This window comes from Neofelis nebulosa, chromosome 2 (genome assembly GCF_028018385.1).
Source record: "Neofelis nebulosa isolate mNeoNeb1 chromosome 2, mNeoNeb1.pri, whole genome shotgun sequence".
Classification (NCBI taxonomy): Eukaryota; Metazoa; Chordata; class Mammalia; order Carnivora; family Felidae; genus Neofelis; species Neofelis nebulosa.
This window is the reverse complement of record NC_080783.1, coordinates 176,294,345-176,312,254: the sequence shown is the minus strand read 5'-3', so window position 1 is coordinate 176,312,254 and position 17,910 is coordinate 176,294,345. Positions and strand designations below refer to the sequence as shown.

At 38.0% G+C, this 17,910-nt stretch overlaps 1 protein-coding gene across 7 annotated transcripts in view; it reads right to left on the bottom strand.

Annotated features, from left to right (window-relative positions):
- FYB2 (FYN binding protein 2) overlaps positions 1–17,910 on the bottom strand; it is a 128,927-nt gene that overhangs the window by 49,193 nt on the left and 61,824 nt on the right. For all 7 annotated transcript variants that reach the window (XR_009258098.1, XM_058717272.1, XM_058717273.1 and 4 more), the window contains exon 5: positions 8,254–8,354. Coding sequence is in view for 6 of the 7 variants with exons in the window: in XM_058717272.1 (XP_058573255.1) it covers positions 8,254–8,354 (101 nt within the window). In the remaining variant the exon portion in view is untranslated. The remainder of the gene's footprint in view (positions 1–8,253; positions 8,355–17,910) is intronic.

The window sequence follows — 17,910 nt, the reverse complement described above, 5'->3', positions numbered from 1 at the left end:
ATATGTTACAATCATATTTGCTTATGATGCAATTTACTCCATGCCCATCCCAAGTATGGCTTTTCCAATTTCAAAAATGTTAATTTCCCTCCCCTAACTTATTTATTATTTTTTGCTTTTCAAAAAAGTAATAAATCACGATCTTCTTGCTTCTCGTTGCCACCTGGGGAGAGGGGAGATATTATTATCCTGTCTTAGAGATGGGGAAAACGAGGCTCAGAGGAATCTTACTTGCCAAGGCTAGGACACAAAAGTACACACGGAGTAAATGATGCGTTCATAATCTGACGATGCTCTTTAACAAAGTGGAGGTGCCCCAATGATAAGTTTTGCCATCACAACTTGCTCCTAAGGTAGGAATATAAAGGACAAAGGACTGTACCCCGAGGGGTTAGGAAGGGACTAGGACATAACAGGAAGATGCAGCCCACAGCACTGGAGCCCTCTCTCTCCACTGAAGATCTTTATCCCAGCTGGGGAAAAAGGAACCTATCAGAAGATGGTCTTTGGCAGCCTCCAACGGCCCGTACCATAAAATGACCACAGCCTTTGGCTTTTTCTCCACGTGCTAACTCTCTGTGTGGCCTTGGAAAACCAGGAGGTGAGAGCACTATTACTAGTAACATACAGAAACAAGAAGCAGCAGTGGCTAATAGTTTTTACGCTTACAGATAGCAGGCACTAAGCTAACTGTGTAAATGCGTGATTTCACTTAATTCGTACAGCGATCACCAGTGATACATTTCACTAATGAGGAAGCAGATGCCCAGAGAGTGACATTACTTTCCCAAGGTCATTCAGTTAGCAAATGGCTTTCAAACTTCCTTCCAGCCATGATTCATTCCTTTAAATCGAATATCACCCACAATGATGGGTAGAACTCTTATTAATGTTATCCTCAAGGGTTTCTAGTACTCCTCAGGAAGCACAGTCTGAATGGCTGGTCTAAATGACCTCTGAGGACAATTCTGCAGAGCTTCTAGAAAAGCTTAAACCCTGCTTACCCCAGTTCTATACAAAAGGGCAAAGCCTCAGAAAGGCTTGGAGCTATGTGTTGAGCTATGCACCCCAGAGGGGATGGTCTTGTAACATCTTGTTAGATTTAAGTCTAAGTATTTCTCTTCCTTGAGAAATTGTAAATGTTATGAAATTTTCTGATTTTATTGTGTCCATTGCTAGGATATAGAAATAGGATTTTTTTAATGTCCATTTTGTATCCTGTAACCTTATTGAATTCATTTACCAGTTCTAAGAATTTTTTTTTTTTTTTTGGAAATTCCTTGGGATTTTCTAGCTAGACAATCCTGTGATCTGCAAATAAAGACAGTTTAATTCTTTGATTTGTATACCATTCATTTCCTTTTCTTGACTTATTGCATTGGCTAGAACTTCTAGCAAATGTTGAATAGGTGCGGTTAAGAGTGGACATCCTTGCCTTGTTGCCAATCTCAGGGGGAAAGTATTCAGCACCTCTCCATTAGGCATCATGTTAGCTGCAGGCTTTTTTGCAAATGCTTTTTTTCAAGTTGAGGAAGTTCCTCTCTATTCCTGTTTTTTCTGAGGAAAAAGTTATCATAATGGGTGTTGAATCAGTCAAATGCTTTTTTTGCACAGATTGAGATCATTGTGATTTTTCTTCTTTAGGCTGTCAATAAGGATTTCATTAATTTTTGAATATTGAACCAGGTTTATCCCTGAAATAAACAGCATTTGATTATGGTATAATTCTATTTTATATCTTGCTGAATTCTATTTTCTAATATTTTGCTAAGGATTTTTCTGACTATAGTCACAAAAGTTGTTAATCTGCAGTATTATTCTTGTGGTCTCTGTCTAGGTCTGGTATCAGGGTAACATCAGCTTCTTAAAATGAATCAGCAAGTGTTTCCTCCTCTTCCATTTTTCTTGGAAACACTGTGTAGAATTGGTGTTAATTCATTTTTAAACATTTGACAGAATTTTCCAGTGAAAAGTCCCTAGACTTTGAGATAGCCTTTTTTTGGGAATTTAGTTTTTTACTTACCAATTTATTTATTTAAAAATTTTAATTCAAGTATTGTTGACACAGTGTTATAGCTTTTTGGGGGGAGTTTTAAAATTATGGATTCAATGTCCTTAGCAGTCACAGGGCTATTCAAATGATTTATACTAGGTTACTTGAGGTACTGTAAGCTTTTTGTAGAACTGTTCCTTCTTCAAGTTGTCAACTTTAGACATGTAGAATTGTTCATAATATCCTTATTGCCCTTTTGATGTCTGCAGGGTTTGTAATGGTATCTCTGTTTCATTCTTGATATCGTTCATTTGTGTCTTCTTTCTCTGTTTCTTTGTTACTCTTGCTAGACATTTGTCAATTTTATTGATCTTTTCAAGGAACAAGCTTTTGCTTTCATTGATTTTCTCTACTGCTTTTCTGTTTTCAATTTCATTTATTTCTGTTCTTAATCTTTCTTTTGTTCATTCCCCTTACTTTAGATTTATTTTTCTCTTTTTCTGTGTTGAGGTAAGATCTTAGATTTAAAGATTTTCCTATTTTTTAGTGTAAACATTTAGTGCTATTAATTTCTCCTCTGCATTCCTTAGGCTATGTCCCACAGATTTTTATATATTTTCATTTTCATTAAGTTCAATATATATTTTGGTTACCCTTGAAACTTTCTGACCCATGGATTACTTAGGAAGGTGTGATTTTGGTTCTAAGTGTTTAGAGAGTTTTCTGTTATCTTTTGGTTACTGATTTCCAGTTTGATTACACTGTGAAAATACACTATGATTTCAAGTTTTCAAAATGTGTTGAGATTTGTTTTATGGCCAGAATATAGTCTATCTTTGTATATGTTTAAGGGTGCTTTAAAGTATATGTATTCTGCTCCTGTTGTGCATTCTATAGATATCAGTTAGATCTTGTTGCTTGATGGTGTGGCTGAATTCTTCTGTATCCTTAATGATTTTCTGAGTAGGTGTTCTGTCAATGTGGAGAGAGGGGTGTTAAAGTCTCAAACTATGAGCCTATTTGTCTATTTCTTCTTTTGGTTTCTGCTTCACATATATTACAGCTCTGGAGCTCGGTGAACACACATTTAGGATTGTTCTGTCTTCTTGATGGATTGACCCTTTTCTTATTACATAACGTCCTTCTGAATCTCTCATAATTTTCTGTGCTCTGAAGTTTACTTTATCTGTTATTAATACAGCCATACCTACATTCTTGGATTAAATTTACATCTGCCAATCCCTTTCTTTTCATTGGCATATTTAGACAATTTACATTTAATGTAATTAATGCAATCATTGATATGTTAGGGCTTAAGTCAGCCTTTTATTTTTTATTTTTTGTTTATTCTGTTTTTTGCTCTTCTGAGATTTCCTGTTTTCTTATGGGTTACTTGAGCATTTTTTTTTGAATTATTTTTTATCTGTAGTGTTTTTTAAATTATATGTCACTATATACCTGTTTTAGTGGTTGTTCTATGGATTATACTATATGTACACATAACTTATCACAGTCTACTGGTGTGGACATTTTATCAGTTAATGTGAAGTATAGAAACCTTACTTCCTTTTACATCCCTTAACCCTTTCCTTATAATGGTCTTACATATTTCTTTTATATACATTTAGAACTACATCAGACAATGTTAACAGTTTTTGCTTCAACCAGCAAACATAATTTAGAAAATTCAAAAGAAGAAAAGTGTGTCACATTTACTCACATTTGTATTCTTTTCCATTGTTTTTTCTCCTGAACTGATGGTCCAAGATCCTTCCTTTTATCATTTCTTTTCTGTTTAGAAAGCTTCCTTTAGCCATTCTTTCAGGATAGGTCTGCTCTAACAAATTTTCTTAGTTTTCCTTCATTTGAGAATGTCTTGATTTCCCCTTCAATCTTCAAGGATATTTTCACTGGTAATAGGATTCTGGATTGATAGTTCTTTTCTTCTGGCACCTGAAAAATGTTGTGCCACTTCCTTTTAGCTTTCAAGGTTTCTGAGGAGAAATTCAGTCATTCAAATTGTTTTCCACCTATAGGTAATGTATCATTTCTTTGCTACTTTCAAGAGGTTTACTTTTTATTTTTAGAAGTTTGATTATGTTTTTGTGTCGATTAGGTTTATCTTCTTTGGGGTTTTCTTGGCTTCTTCACTCTTTTATGCCTTTTACCAAATTTGGGAAGTTTTCAGTTATCATTTGTTCAAGTACTTCTTCAGTAGCATCCTTTCCCCAATCTTTCCAGTACTACAATTTAAGTCATAGTCCCACAGGTCCTTGAATCTCTGTTCATCACCCCTCCCCCCAATCGCTTTTCTCCATGCTGTTCAGATTGCATACTTTCTATCATTTCTTTCAAGTTCATGGATTCTTCTATTCTCCTCATTCTGCTGCTGAGCCCATCCAGTAAGCTTTTTATTTTTTTATTGTATTCTTCACTTCTAACATTTCTGTTTCTTTTTTTTTTACATCTTCCATTTCTTTGCAGAGACATTCCATTTCTTTCAAAAATAAAATAAAACTATTTTTTGTGTGTGTTTCAGTCATGTTCATAATTACTGAAGCATTTTTTAAATGTTTTTTATCTTGAGAGAGAGAGAGAAGGGGGGGGCAGAGGAAGAGGGGGAGAGCGAGAGAATCCCAAGCAGGCTCCACGCTATCAGCACCGAGCCTGGAGTGGGGCTTGATCCCACAAACCATGAGATCATGACCCAAGCCAAAATCAGGACTGAGTCACTCAACAGACTGAGCCAGCCAGGCGCCCCAACACTGAACTATTTTTGTAACAACTGCTTTAAAGTCTCTGTCAGAATACTCTACTACTTCAGTCATCTCAATGTTGGCATCTACTGATCACCTCTTTTCATTCAAGTTTACACTCTCCTGGCTCTTGGTATGATGAGTACTTTTCTATTGACACCATGGGCATTTTAAGTATTATGTTAGGAGACTCTGGATATTATTGGAAGCTTCTATTTTAGTTGGTTTTTCCTGGTGGCAGAAATGGGGGTGACTCTTTTCTGTCAGCTGAGGGAACACATCTAGGTTCCCCACTTCCTGGCCTCCTGATAACGCAGATGAGGGAAAGGTTCTTCACGACTGCTGGGCAGGACTGGGCACTCCAGTTCCGCACTCAGCTTCTGCTGATAAGGCTGGGAGTGGTAGGAGTGCTTGCTATTATTCCCCATTTGGCATCCTTACTGCTGGGTAGTTGTCCAAGTCCTGACTCTCCACTAGGTTTTCTCTAACACCATCCCAAGAGGGAAAAGAAAGGGCACCTTGTTATTGCTTGATGGGCGGGAGACTGGAATACAAGCTCCCCACACGGTCTTCACGGACGTCCACTGTAGGTGAAGTGTTTTTTACTCCTGGCAGGGATGGAAGTCCCAGCTTCTGACCTGACTTTCTCTGATACCACCTCAGCAGAGCTGTTGGGATGTGTATTGCAGCCTCATGAGGGTGTCTTAGGCTCCCCATTCAGCATTGGCTGGTAGGATGGAGCCACAGTTTTTTCTGTGACGTTTGGCGGGAGAGGAACAGTTATTGTCTTGAGGTGTTCTGTTTTTCCTAGGTTGCCCCTTTTCTGGTCCTTTGGCTACACACAACAGGCTTTTGCTGGACCTCTGTTTGTGCTCACAGGTGTTTCTGGACTGCCAACTTCTTTACCTCCAACTCTGAGATAAATGAGGCAAGAAGAAAACACAAGGAACTCACCACCTACTCATCCTTGGGTCTTCAGTCTCCAGCGGGTCTACCTTCTTGTTTCTACCTTCAGAGTCTTCCAGTTTTCTTATGGTTGTTTTACATATACTGTCTGACTGTTCTAGCTGTACTTAGCAGGGGGAATAGGGAAAAGTATATATGCTCCATCTTTCCAGAAGCACAATTCCACTTGACCTCAAATGTCTTGTTTTACCCAAGTCTCAGAAAAACTCCACGAAGGAAATATTATGCCCATTTTACAGGTGAAGACACTGAGGTTCAAATATCATTAAGCGGTATAAAGATAACAAAATAAACGGGGCAAGAGTCAAATGAGTAAGTACAAGTGGAGGTAAAAGAGCTCATCTCCTCCTCCCCTCCCCTCTTCCTTCCCCGCCCCCCCCCCCGCCCCCCCATAGGGTAACTTCACCTTGGTTGGCTCTTTACAGACAAACAAGGAAAGGGGTGGGGACATGTAACAAGATCCTTTTGACCCCGGGCTATAGTTCCTCAGCTTCTTCAGCCCTGGTTTGTCTATTCCTACCTCCCAGCAGGATATTCTCTCTGGCAAGGGACACCCTCACCACCCTCACCTGTCTCCCACCTTCCTCCCTTTCTGCTATCCTATGCTCTGTTACTCTCCATTGAATCAGTGACTTATTTTCTGAGCCCTTTCTCTTTCAGTCATAAACACCTGCCTCTTTGGGAAGTACACAAAGAACCCTCAGGGAAAGACTGTATAGAGGCTTGAGTTAGTGGTTCCTTCTGTGGGTACCTCAGGTGATGTCCCCTGGCAGGTTCACCTTGAACATGTGTGGCCTGAGGAGATCAAACGCAGGCCTCCAGCTTCTCATTTTCAATACGCATCTTCACCCTTCATGACAAGGGGCCTTGCACACATCCAAACCACACCTATACCACCCCCCATGAGCTGCCCTCTCTGCAGCCCAGTCTGTCCTGGGACTTAGGGACGAGACCCAAGCAGGACCTCAGACAGCCACTTGGGAGGGGGGCATTCTGAAGGTCTTATGTATCCAGAGACAGAACGTATAGGCTCTGACTGCCGCATCTAAATGGCCCTGTGAGCCCTTGTAGAAAGGTGTGCAGTTGGAATTTAGTCCAAATGGAGCCCACGGCCTTTCTATTCAAAGCATGGTTTGTAGACCAGCAGCATCAGCACCACCAGGGAACTTGTTAGAAATGAAGACTTTCAGGTCCAATCCCAGAGGTACCAAACCAGATTATGTTAAGCAAGATCCTCAGGTGATTCATATTTTAAATGTTAGAATTCGAGAAGCCATATTCTGATGTTGGTGCCCAGACACCGCAAGAATGGGACAATCCTGCCTTATGGAGGCGAGAGGGGAAAGGAGTTGCTTTTCTTGAGGCTAGTATTTTACAAGCCATATGGCAGAGTCGAACCTTTGCCCAGTCGAAGAGTCAGAAAGAGGTTCTTCAACCCTTTATTTCCTGGGGGAGGGAAGCGAAATTTCAATGGGATCCCAACTCCTGCTCCACAAACCTCTTCTGTCTGTATCCTCAGGCAAATGACTTCTCCCAGAGCCTTGGGTCTTTTCTCCATACAATAAAGAAGCTGAATCAGATGATCTCTCTTTAACCCTCTCTCCAGGGAAGCAAAAACATTCTTGAGTGAGAAGCAGAAAAACAGTGCAAAGAGCAGGCATCTTAGAGGCAGTCTGAGCCTGTTTCACAGTAGAGTTCTACCATATATTCCTTGTGTGACCCTGTACAACTCAATATCTCTAGTACTCAGTTTCCGGTCTCAAAAAGTGGGTGAATAAAACTGCTGTATCAGCAAGGATGCACACAGAGAGCCCAGAGAACACACAGAACCACAGAACTGTGGCCCACAGTATAGGTTCAGTAATATTAGTGTTCATTCTGACACAAATATTTGTGCCTTTTATAGAGAATCGGCTGATCCTATAGGCAGAACAAAGACACAGAAACTTGTAGAAATGTTATGAGTTCCTGCTTGTTCATTTTCTTGCCTGACAGGGTCTCTTTCTTCCTAGAGAGGTCTGAGCTTTGTCGGCAACACCAGAGGCTGGAAGACTTAGCTCTGAACCAGTGGTCAGATCCATTAAATGAATTCTCTGCTGCTATTCAGACTAAACACAGGGACCTAATTCTCATAGTCTGTTATCTCCCTCTCCACACACAGAGTTACCAGGGGAGTTCAAGAAAGACACCAGAAGAAGAGAGAGGAAGTTTCTATAGGAGGGGGAGGGAAGAAAAATGAATTGCCCTATCTTGATTTTCCCTCCCACATATCTATAGAAGGCAAGGCATCTGAGTAGATTGGTGAAGGAGAGAATAGAAAGGGCAGAGAGAAGGCAGCACTAGGAGTTGTGAGATAGCAGTGATGCCCAAATGGATTTATTTTTAAGAGACCAGACAAGGGGGGAGGGGAGGAAATGAGGTGGTAGACCAGCATGGCTGTGAATTTTTAAACTCATAGTTAGCTAGAGGGAAAATACCACTTTTGCTGCATTTTCATTCCACACAGGGTTACAATATTAATTGGCTTAGCAGACTTACCATCAGCAATTTCTTTTGCGGTGCACAGGTTAATGGAGTTGCCAGAGTGTTTCAGATATGAAATTGTCGCCTCATAATTATGTGGTTCTTCAAATTCAGCACTGAGAAGCATGGAGGAAACAAAAAGGTTACTTAAAATAAAACATTGCTTTAAACATTTTAAAACTTTTTCTATTTTTTTTCTTCATTAGAGAAGTAATATGCCTGACAAATATGGTGATTTAAACAGATATGGAAGGCACACCACCCCTACTCTCAACCTACAGGAATTCTGAAAAAACGTAACAATACAGAGAATTATATGAAGAACACATAACTCATCTAGACATCAATAAAGTCTCCAGGGGCCAGATATAGAGAAAGAAAGTCACAACTAAAGATGTATCATATGCAAAGAGAATTAGATGCAAAGGGAAACTGAGACAGATAAGGAAAGGTCTTAATGACTGGGTGGCCGAGGATTTTCTTTCTGAGTCAGAAGTTAAGTCTCAGACACAGGCTTCCACTGAACGGGATGTTAGATCCAAGCTATCAGCATAAAGTTCAGAGTCACAAAATGCCATTTCATCCGTAAAACAAATTGTAAAAAATATGTGTGCCGGTTCCCAGGGAACAGCAGGGAAGCTTGGTATCTGGCTCAGATCACAGGAGCTAAGAGACTGAAAACTTGAAACTGAAAACTTGAAAACCTAGCACAAAGTACAAGTGGGGTTCTAAATGCATGGTGTGTATTTCAGAGAGACACAGAGACAAAATAGTGCTCGAAATCCAACCCTCTCTTGTAAGGCAAATCTGAAATCGTTCTGTAAAGATGTTTCCACAACCCAAGGCACCTATGGTCTCCAAAGGAAATAATTCCCACATAAAACAAGCTCAGAGTATAAAAAAAAAAAAATGCAAACCACACAAAGAGATGAGGTACCACAGATAGTCAGATATAACAGAACAACAGAAATAACAGAATGACGTGCAAGTGATTTAAAAATAAGTGTTTTAAATGTTCAAAGAAATAAAGGAGTAAAAGCCATTAGGCAAAAACAAAACAAAAGAGAACAAAAAAACAAAGATAAAAACAAAAAACAAGAGTGTGGAAAAAGAACCACATAGATTTAGGGACAGGAGACAGGAGTTATAGAAATCATAAATACAGTTGTTGAAATAAATCATGTAGATGTTGAAAAGTAGACCAGACACAGCAGAAGAGAGAACTGGAGAATGAGTTAGATCTAAGGAAGTCCTTCAGAATATAGCACTGAGAGATGAAGAGATGGAAAATATTAAGAGAAGTTAACAGTGGGGAAGACAGAATGAGAAGGTTCAAAATATAAAGACTAGGAATTCTAAAAAGGAAAAGGAAAAAGAAAAAAGATGGAGAAAAGGAATCAGTATTCCCATGATAATAGCTAAGACTTCTAAAATTAATGGACACAAATCCTTCTATTGAAACAGCTTCAACAATAAGAAATAACGATAAATCCACACTTACACCGTTTGTAATAGTTAGCGTAAGTCAAAGAAAAAAAGAAAAATGTAAAATCTGGGTGAGAGAAAATATAGATTACCAAGGAGCAGCAGACTTACGATGGACTTCTTTCTAGCAACAGTAAGTGGTGGAGACTGTGGATAATAAGTATACTGAGGAAAGATATCAGTATCAAATTATCTTCTAGCTGTCATTAAAAGTGAGGGAGTAACAAAGATCTTTTCAGAATACCAGTGCACACGTTTACTGCTCATAGATCCTTGCTGAAATACATCAAAACATTCAAAGAAACTGAACTAGTAATGAAGTAGGATATAGGAAACAGTGGTGGGGGAGTATTTAGAAAAGATGGCAGAGTAGGATTATCCTTAGCTCACCTTGTCCCACAGACACAGTGATATAACAACTACATCTATGGAACTAACTCTGAAAATGATCTCAAGGCTGGAAGAACACACCTTCCATGGTTAATTGTACAGAAACCACATGGAAAACGATAAGGGGGTAGAGACATAGTTGGGAAGAAAATTCCAAGCAAAACTAACCAAAAATGAGAGAGACACCACAAGCACAGAGAAGTAGGATCAGACCTGACCCCAGGCACCCCAGGCACTAGGGGTCTGCATTGGAAGAAAAGTTCTCCTAAACATCTGGCTTTGAAAACCAATGGGGCTTCATTACCCACAGGAGCTTTTAAAACCTGCAGACTTAACCGTGGGAAAACAAGGCAGTAAAAGGAAACTGAGTCCTCTCAAAGAGCCAGCACACTCAATAACTTGGCTGAGACACAACACAAAAGCAGCAGTATGAAAGGTGTCTGGGGTGTACATTAAGTTTTATTTACTAATCTCAGAACATGTGCTGTCAGGGCAGGAATCTTCAGGAGATTTCTCCAGGAACAAAAGCAGTGGTGGGCACCACTTCTCTTCCCCCAAACACTCCAGATGGCCAGATACTTGCGGGAACCAGCTCTAAAACTCTCCAACTTGCTAGCAACACATGCCCCACCTCCGTGTTCACCTGCAGACACCCCCCCCCCACCCAGCCCACCCACTTCAGCAGGTGTCCCTTCAAAACAGCTCCTGCCTGGCCATACCCTGCATGTGGCCCCAGCAGAACCCAGTATCACTCCAAAGTGACTCCTGCCCTAGGGAGAAGGGGAGATAATCTTAAACACTAGCACACCCATAGTTCAAGCACTGGCTGTTGAGGAAGTGGGCCCTGCTGTTGGGTGAGCCTACAACTGTGGCAGAGAGGCTAATTGCAGACATATAGTCTGAAGGCTGACCTTGCCCACCTAGAAGCCCCTGCCCCTGCCCCCGCCCCCCCCCCCTCCCCCGGCCTCAGACAGGCCTCACAATAGCTCAGGACCAACACTGCCCAGTGTGCTCACAACAGAGAAAACGGGTCATTGAAGCCAGCTGGTCTGAAGGCAATCACAATGCAGACACAGCAGTAAGGTGCACACAGTAAGCCCACAAAGGAGACATCCCTGGAGTGCCTGGTTCTGGTAATTAGGAGGAATTGTGCTATACGACACAACAGGACCTCTTCTATACAAGGCCGTTACTTTTAAGACCAGGAAAGGTAGCTGACCTCCCTAATGCAGAGAAACGAACACAGAGAGTTAGACAAAATGAAGAGACAGAGGACTATGTCCCAAATAAAAGAATAGAACAAAATTACAGCAAAAGAGCTAAATGAAACTGAAATAAACAATATGTCTGATAAAGAATTCAAAGTAATGGTCATAAAGACACTCACTAGATTTAAGAGAGGATAATCTCAATGAGAAGTTCAACAAAGAGAGAATAAATATTAAAAAAGAATCAGTCAGAGATGAAGAATTCAATAACTAAAAAAAAAAATACAAAAGAGGGAATCAACAGATTAGAAGATGCAGAAGAACAGATCAGCCATCTGGAAGGCAGAGCGATAGAAAGTACCCAAGCTGAACAGCAAAAAGTAAACAAATAGTTAAATAAAGGTTAAGGGAATTCAGGGACATAATCTAACACAGTAACATTCACATTATAGGGATCTTAGGAGAAGAGAGAGAAAAGGAGGCAGAAAACTTATTTGAAGAAATTATAGCTGAGAACTTCCTGAATCTGGAGAAGGAAACAGAAATCCAGATCCAGAAGGCAAAGAGAACCTCTAGTGAAATTAACCCAAGGAGGTTCACACCAAGATACATAATTAAAGTGGCAAAACATACTGATAAAAAGAAAGAATTTTAAGGGCAGCAAGAGAAAAGAGTTACTTATGACAAAAACCCCAAATGGCTATCCGCTGATTTTCCAGGAGAAATTTTGGAGGTCAAAGGGAATGGCATGATATATCAAAGTATTGAGGAGAAAACAACCTGCAACCAAGAACAGTCTACCTACAAAGACTACTATTCAGAATAGAAAAAAGAAAATATTTCTCAAACAAAAGTTAAAGGGAGTCCATCACCACTAAACCAGATTTATATGAAGTGCTAAAGGGATTATTTTGAGTGCAAAGAAAAGGCCAAAACTAGAAGAAAATCATTAAAGAAAAAATTTCACAGGTAAAAGCCAACATTTAGTAAAGATAGATTAATCACTGATGAAGCTAATATGGAGGTTAAAACACAAAAGTAGTAAAATCACTTATATCTACAAATATCAGTTGAGAAATACACAAAATAAAAAGCTGTAAAGTAAGATATCAAAAAACATGTAGAGGGAAGTAAAAATTTACTGCTTTTAGAACGTGTTCAAACTTAAGTGACCATCAAATTAAAAAGACTGCTATACACATAAGATGTTACATATGAACCTAATGGGAACCACAAATAAAAAACCTCTAGTAAAGACAAAAAAATAAAAAGAAAGGAAGACAAGTGTAATACTAAAGGAGACATCAAACCACAAGGGAAAAGAGCAAGAAAAAAGGAACCAAGAATTACACAAAATCATACAAAAAGTAATTAACAAAATGACAGTAAGTAAATACCTATCGACTTTAAATAGACTAAATGCTCCAATCAAAAGACACAGGCTGACTGAATGGATATAGAAACAAATCCACATACATCCACATCCACATCCAAATCCACAACAATTCATATACATGCTGCCTATAAGAGACCCACTTCAGACCTAAAGATACACACAGACTGAAAGTGAAAGTTGGGAAAAACATATACTATTTAAATGAAAGTAAACAAAACAAAATTCAGGGCAGCTATCACTTTTATCAGACAAAACAGACCTTAAAACCAAGACTGTAGCAAAAGACAAAGAAGGGCACCACATAATGGTAAAGGGATCGATCAACCCAACAAGAAGATATAAAAATTCTAAGTATCTATGCACCCAACATTGGAGCAACTAAATAAATAAAGCAAATATTAACAGACTTAAAGGTAGGAATTTACAGTAATACAGTAATATAGGGAACTTTATTACCCACTTGCATCAATGGATAGATCATCCAGACAAAAGACGAACGAGGAAACAGTAGGTTTGAAGCACACATTCGATTAGATGGACCTAAAAGATGCATACAGACCATTCCTTCCCAAACAGCAGAATACACATTTTCTTCAAGTGCATGTGCAAAATTCCCCGGGATAGATCACTTAAGGCCACAAAAGAAGTCTCAGTAAATTTAAGCAAGCTGAAATTATACCAAGGATCTTTTCCAACCACAACAATATGAAACTAGAAATCAGTTACAAGAAAAAATGTGGGAGGAACACAACTACGTGGAGGCTATACAACATGCTACTAAACAACGAATGAGTCAAACAAGACCTCAAGGACAAAGTAAATACACGGAGACAAATAAAAATAAGACACCACAGTACAAAATCTTTGGGACACAGCAGTACAGACCTACCTCAAGAAACAAGAAAAATCTCAAATAAACAATCTAACTTTATACCCAAAAGAGCTAGGAAAAAAAAAAACAACAAAGCACAAAGCTAGTAGAAGGAAGGAAATAATAAAGATGAGAGCAGAAATGAACAAAATTGAGACGAAAAAATGAGAAAAGATCAATGAAACCAGGAGTCAGTTCTTCAAAATGATGAACAAAATTGATAAACCATGAGCCAAATTCATCAAAAAAACCAAAAGAGACGACTTAAATAAATACAAGTAGAAGTGGAGGAGAAAGAACTGAAAGTAATGAAATACAAAGGATTATAATATTATGAACAATTATATGCCAAAAAAATTGGACAACCCAGAAGAAATGGACAAATTCCTATAGATATACCATCTTCCAATACTAAATCAGGAAGAAACACAAAATTTGTATAGATTGATTGCTAGTAATCAGTAATCTAAATTAAATCAGTAATAATAAAAAAAAAAAAACTCCCAACAAGCAAAACTCCAAGATCAAATAGTTTCAGGGTGAATTCTACCAAACACTTAGAATTAATATCTATTCTTCTTTGGGGGTGCCTGGGTGGCTCAGTGTCTGAGTGTCCGACTTCAGCTCGGGTCATGATCTCACAGTTTGTGAGTTCGAGCCTCACAATGGGCTCTGTGCTGACAGCTCAGAGCCTGGAGCCTGCTTCCGATTCTGTGTCTCCCTCTCTCTCTGCTCCTCCCCTGCTCACACGCTCTCAAAAATAAATAAAGATTAAGAATTAATATCTTTTCTTCTCAAATTGTTCCAAAAAATAGAAGAGGAAGTGAAACTTCCAAGTTATTTCTATGAGGTCAGCATGACCCTGATACCAAAACAAAGACACTATTAAAAAAAGGAAACTACAGGCCAATATTCTTGATAAACATAGATGCCAAAATCTCCAACAAAATACTAGCAAACCAAATTCAACAATACATTAAAAAAGTCAAGATCAGGGGCTCCTGGGTGGTTTGGTCGGTGGGGCGTCCAACTTTGGCTGAGGTCGTGATCTCACAGTCTGAGTTTGAGCCCTGCTTTGGGCTCTGTGCTGACAACTTGGAGCCTGGAGCCTGCTTCAGATTCTATGCCTCCCTCTCTCTCTGCCCCTCCCCCAAGCTCACGTTCTGTCTCCCTCTCTCTCAAAAAATAAACAAACATCAAAAAAAAAAAAATAAAAATCATATAGGATTTGTTCCAGGGATGAAAGTGTGGTTCCAGATTTGCAAATCAATCAGTGTGATAGATCACCTTAATAAGAGAAAGGATAAAAACCTTATGATCATTTCAATAGATGCAAAAAAAAAAGACACTTGAAAAAAATATATCTATTTATGATACAAAAGTTCAACAAAGTGGGTTTAGAGGAAATATACCCGAACATATAAAAGTCACATAAGAAAAATTCACAGTTAACATTATACTCAAAGGTGAAAAGCTGTAAAAGCAGACAGGTAAAAGAAATAAAAGGCAATCCAAATTGGTAAGTAAGAAGTAAAAATGTGACTATTTTCAGATGACAAGATACCACATACAGAAAACCCTAAATACTCCACCAAAAAACTATTCAAACTGACAAATGATTCAAGAAAGCTACAAGATACAAAATTAGTATACAGATATCTGTTGCATTTCTATACACTAACAGTGAAGTAGCAGAAAGAGAATTAACAATTCCATTTACAATTGTACCCAAAAGAATAAAATACCTAAGAATAAACTCAACCAAGGAGGTGAACTTGTACTCTGAAAACTATTAAAACACTGGTGAAAGAGACTGAAAGCTACATCAATAGATATACCATGTTCATGAACTGGCAGAATTAATATTGTTAAAATGTCTGTAATACCCAAGGCAATCTACAGATTCCATGCAATCCCTAACAAAATACCAACAGCATTTTTCATGGGACTAGAACAAATAATAGTATGTATATTAGTGTATGCATGTCAAATATTTATTGTATGTAAAATATACAAATTATAAAATTTGCATGGAATAACAAAAGACCTCGAATAGCTAAAGCAATCTTGAGAAAAAAAGATCCAAGTTGGAGGGATCACAATCCCCAATTTCAAGATATACTACTAACTTTATAAGCAAAACAATATGGTACTGGCACAAAAATAGACACATAGATCAATAGAACAGGATAGAAAGCCCATAAACAAACCCATGCTTATATGGCAAGTTAATTTATGACAAAGGAGGCAAGACTATAAAATGGGGAAGAGACAATCTATTTAACAAATGGTGCTAGGAAAACTGGACAGTTACATACAAAATAATGAAACTGGACAATGGTCTCAAGACATACACAAAAATAAACTCAAATGGATTAAAGACCTAAATATGATACCTGAAACCATAAAACTCTTAGAAGAAAACATGGGCAGTAATACCTTTGACATTGGCCTTAGCAACATATTTATGGGTATGTATCTTTGGGCAAGAGAAACAAAAGCAAAAATAAATCATTGGTACTGCATCAAAATAAAATGCTTTCACACAACAAAGGAAACCATCAACAAAACGAAAGGCAATCTACTGATTGGGAAAAGATATTTGCAAATGATATATCTGATAAAGAGCTAATACCCAAAATTATGTACAAAGCTTACACACCTCAACACTGAAAACGCAAATAATCTAATTAAAAATGAGCAGAGGAGCTGAAAAGATATTTTTCCAAAGAAGACAGACATATGGCCAACAGACACATGAAAAGATGCTCAACATCACTAACCTTTAGGGAAATGCAAGTTAAAACCACAATGAGGTATTACTTTACACGTCAGAATGGCTAGAGCCAAAAATGCAAGAAGAAATGAGTGTTTGCAAGGATGTAGAGAAAAAGGAACCCTTATGCACTATTGGTGGAAATGTAAATTGGTACGACTGTGGAAAACAGTATAGAAGTCCCTCAAAAAATTAAAAAAAAGAATTACCATTCAATCAAATAATTCTTCTACTAGGTACTTACTTAAGGAAAATGAAAACACTAATTTGAAAAGGTATATGCACCCTATATTTATTGCAGCATGATTAACAATAACCAAGGTATGGAAGTAACCCAAGTGTCCAACGATAGATGAATGGATAAAGAAGATGTGATATATATACACAATGGAGTATTACTTATCCATAAAAAGGAATGCAATCTTGCCATTTGTGACAACATGGATGGACCCAGAAGGTATAATGCTGAACGAAGTAAGTCTAAGGCAAAGATAAAATCCATATAATATCACTTACATGTGGAATCTAAAAAACAAATCTACAAACAAATGTACAAACAGAAAATAGATGCTTAAATATAAAGAAGAAACTTGTTCTCCAGAGGGGAGGTTGGTGGCAGGGGGGAATGGGTAAATAGGTAAAGGGGATTAAGAGGTACAAACTTCCAGTTATAAATAAATAAGTCACAGAGATGACAAGTACAGCACTGGGAAAATAGTAATATGGTAACAACACTGTATGGTGACAGATGGTGACTACACTTACTGTGATGAGTACTGAGTAATGTATAGAATTGTTGAATCACTATGTTGTGTATCTGAAACTGGTAAGACACTGTATGTTAATTATATTTCAGTTTTAAAAAGAAATGGTGATCAAATAAATTAATAAAGCTATTGGTAAATCTAAATACAAATAGAATGTAAAAGTAACTAGTTTGTAGAAATTTAAGGTAATATGGAATTAAAAAATATTAAATAATAATATGAAAGAGAGTGGGTGAGGGCTATGAGAATCATTTCTCACATCTTTGTACCCTTTAGGAGCAAAAGAGAGTTTTTGATTAATCAGATATCAAGATTTAACTGTAACTACTTCTTATCTGCTAGAAGGAGACTATGCAAGGAGAAAACTTAAATATTAAAGAAGGCAGAAAAGGAAAAAAACATACACGTAAAAAATGTCATACTATATTTAAAACGTAAAACATGAGGAAAAGTCCAAATGATCAAGAATCACAATAGAGATAAATTAATTTACTTAAATAAAAAAGTATCTAGATGTTATAAAAATCTAGCTAATGCTGCCAAAAGCACCAGGCAAGCCAAAGTTCCTATAGAAACAAATGGAATAAAGAGATGCAAACCAAATACCAACCAAAAGAAAGCTTAGGTAGGTTTATTAATATTAGACCATACTTTAGCATGACTGATCAAGAAAACAAGAGAAGGTACACACATGTGCGCGCACACACACACACACACACACACACACACCCTGGATAAGACAGACAACAAATCTAGAGATCATTTTAGGTTTTCAGAAA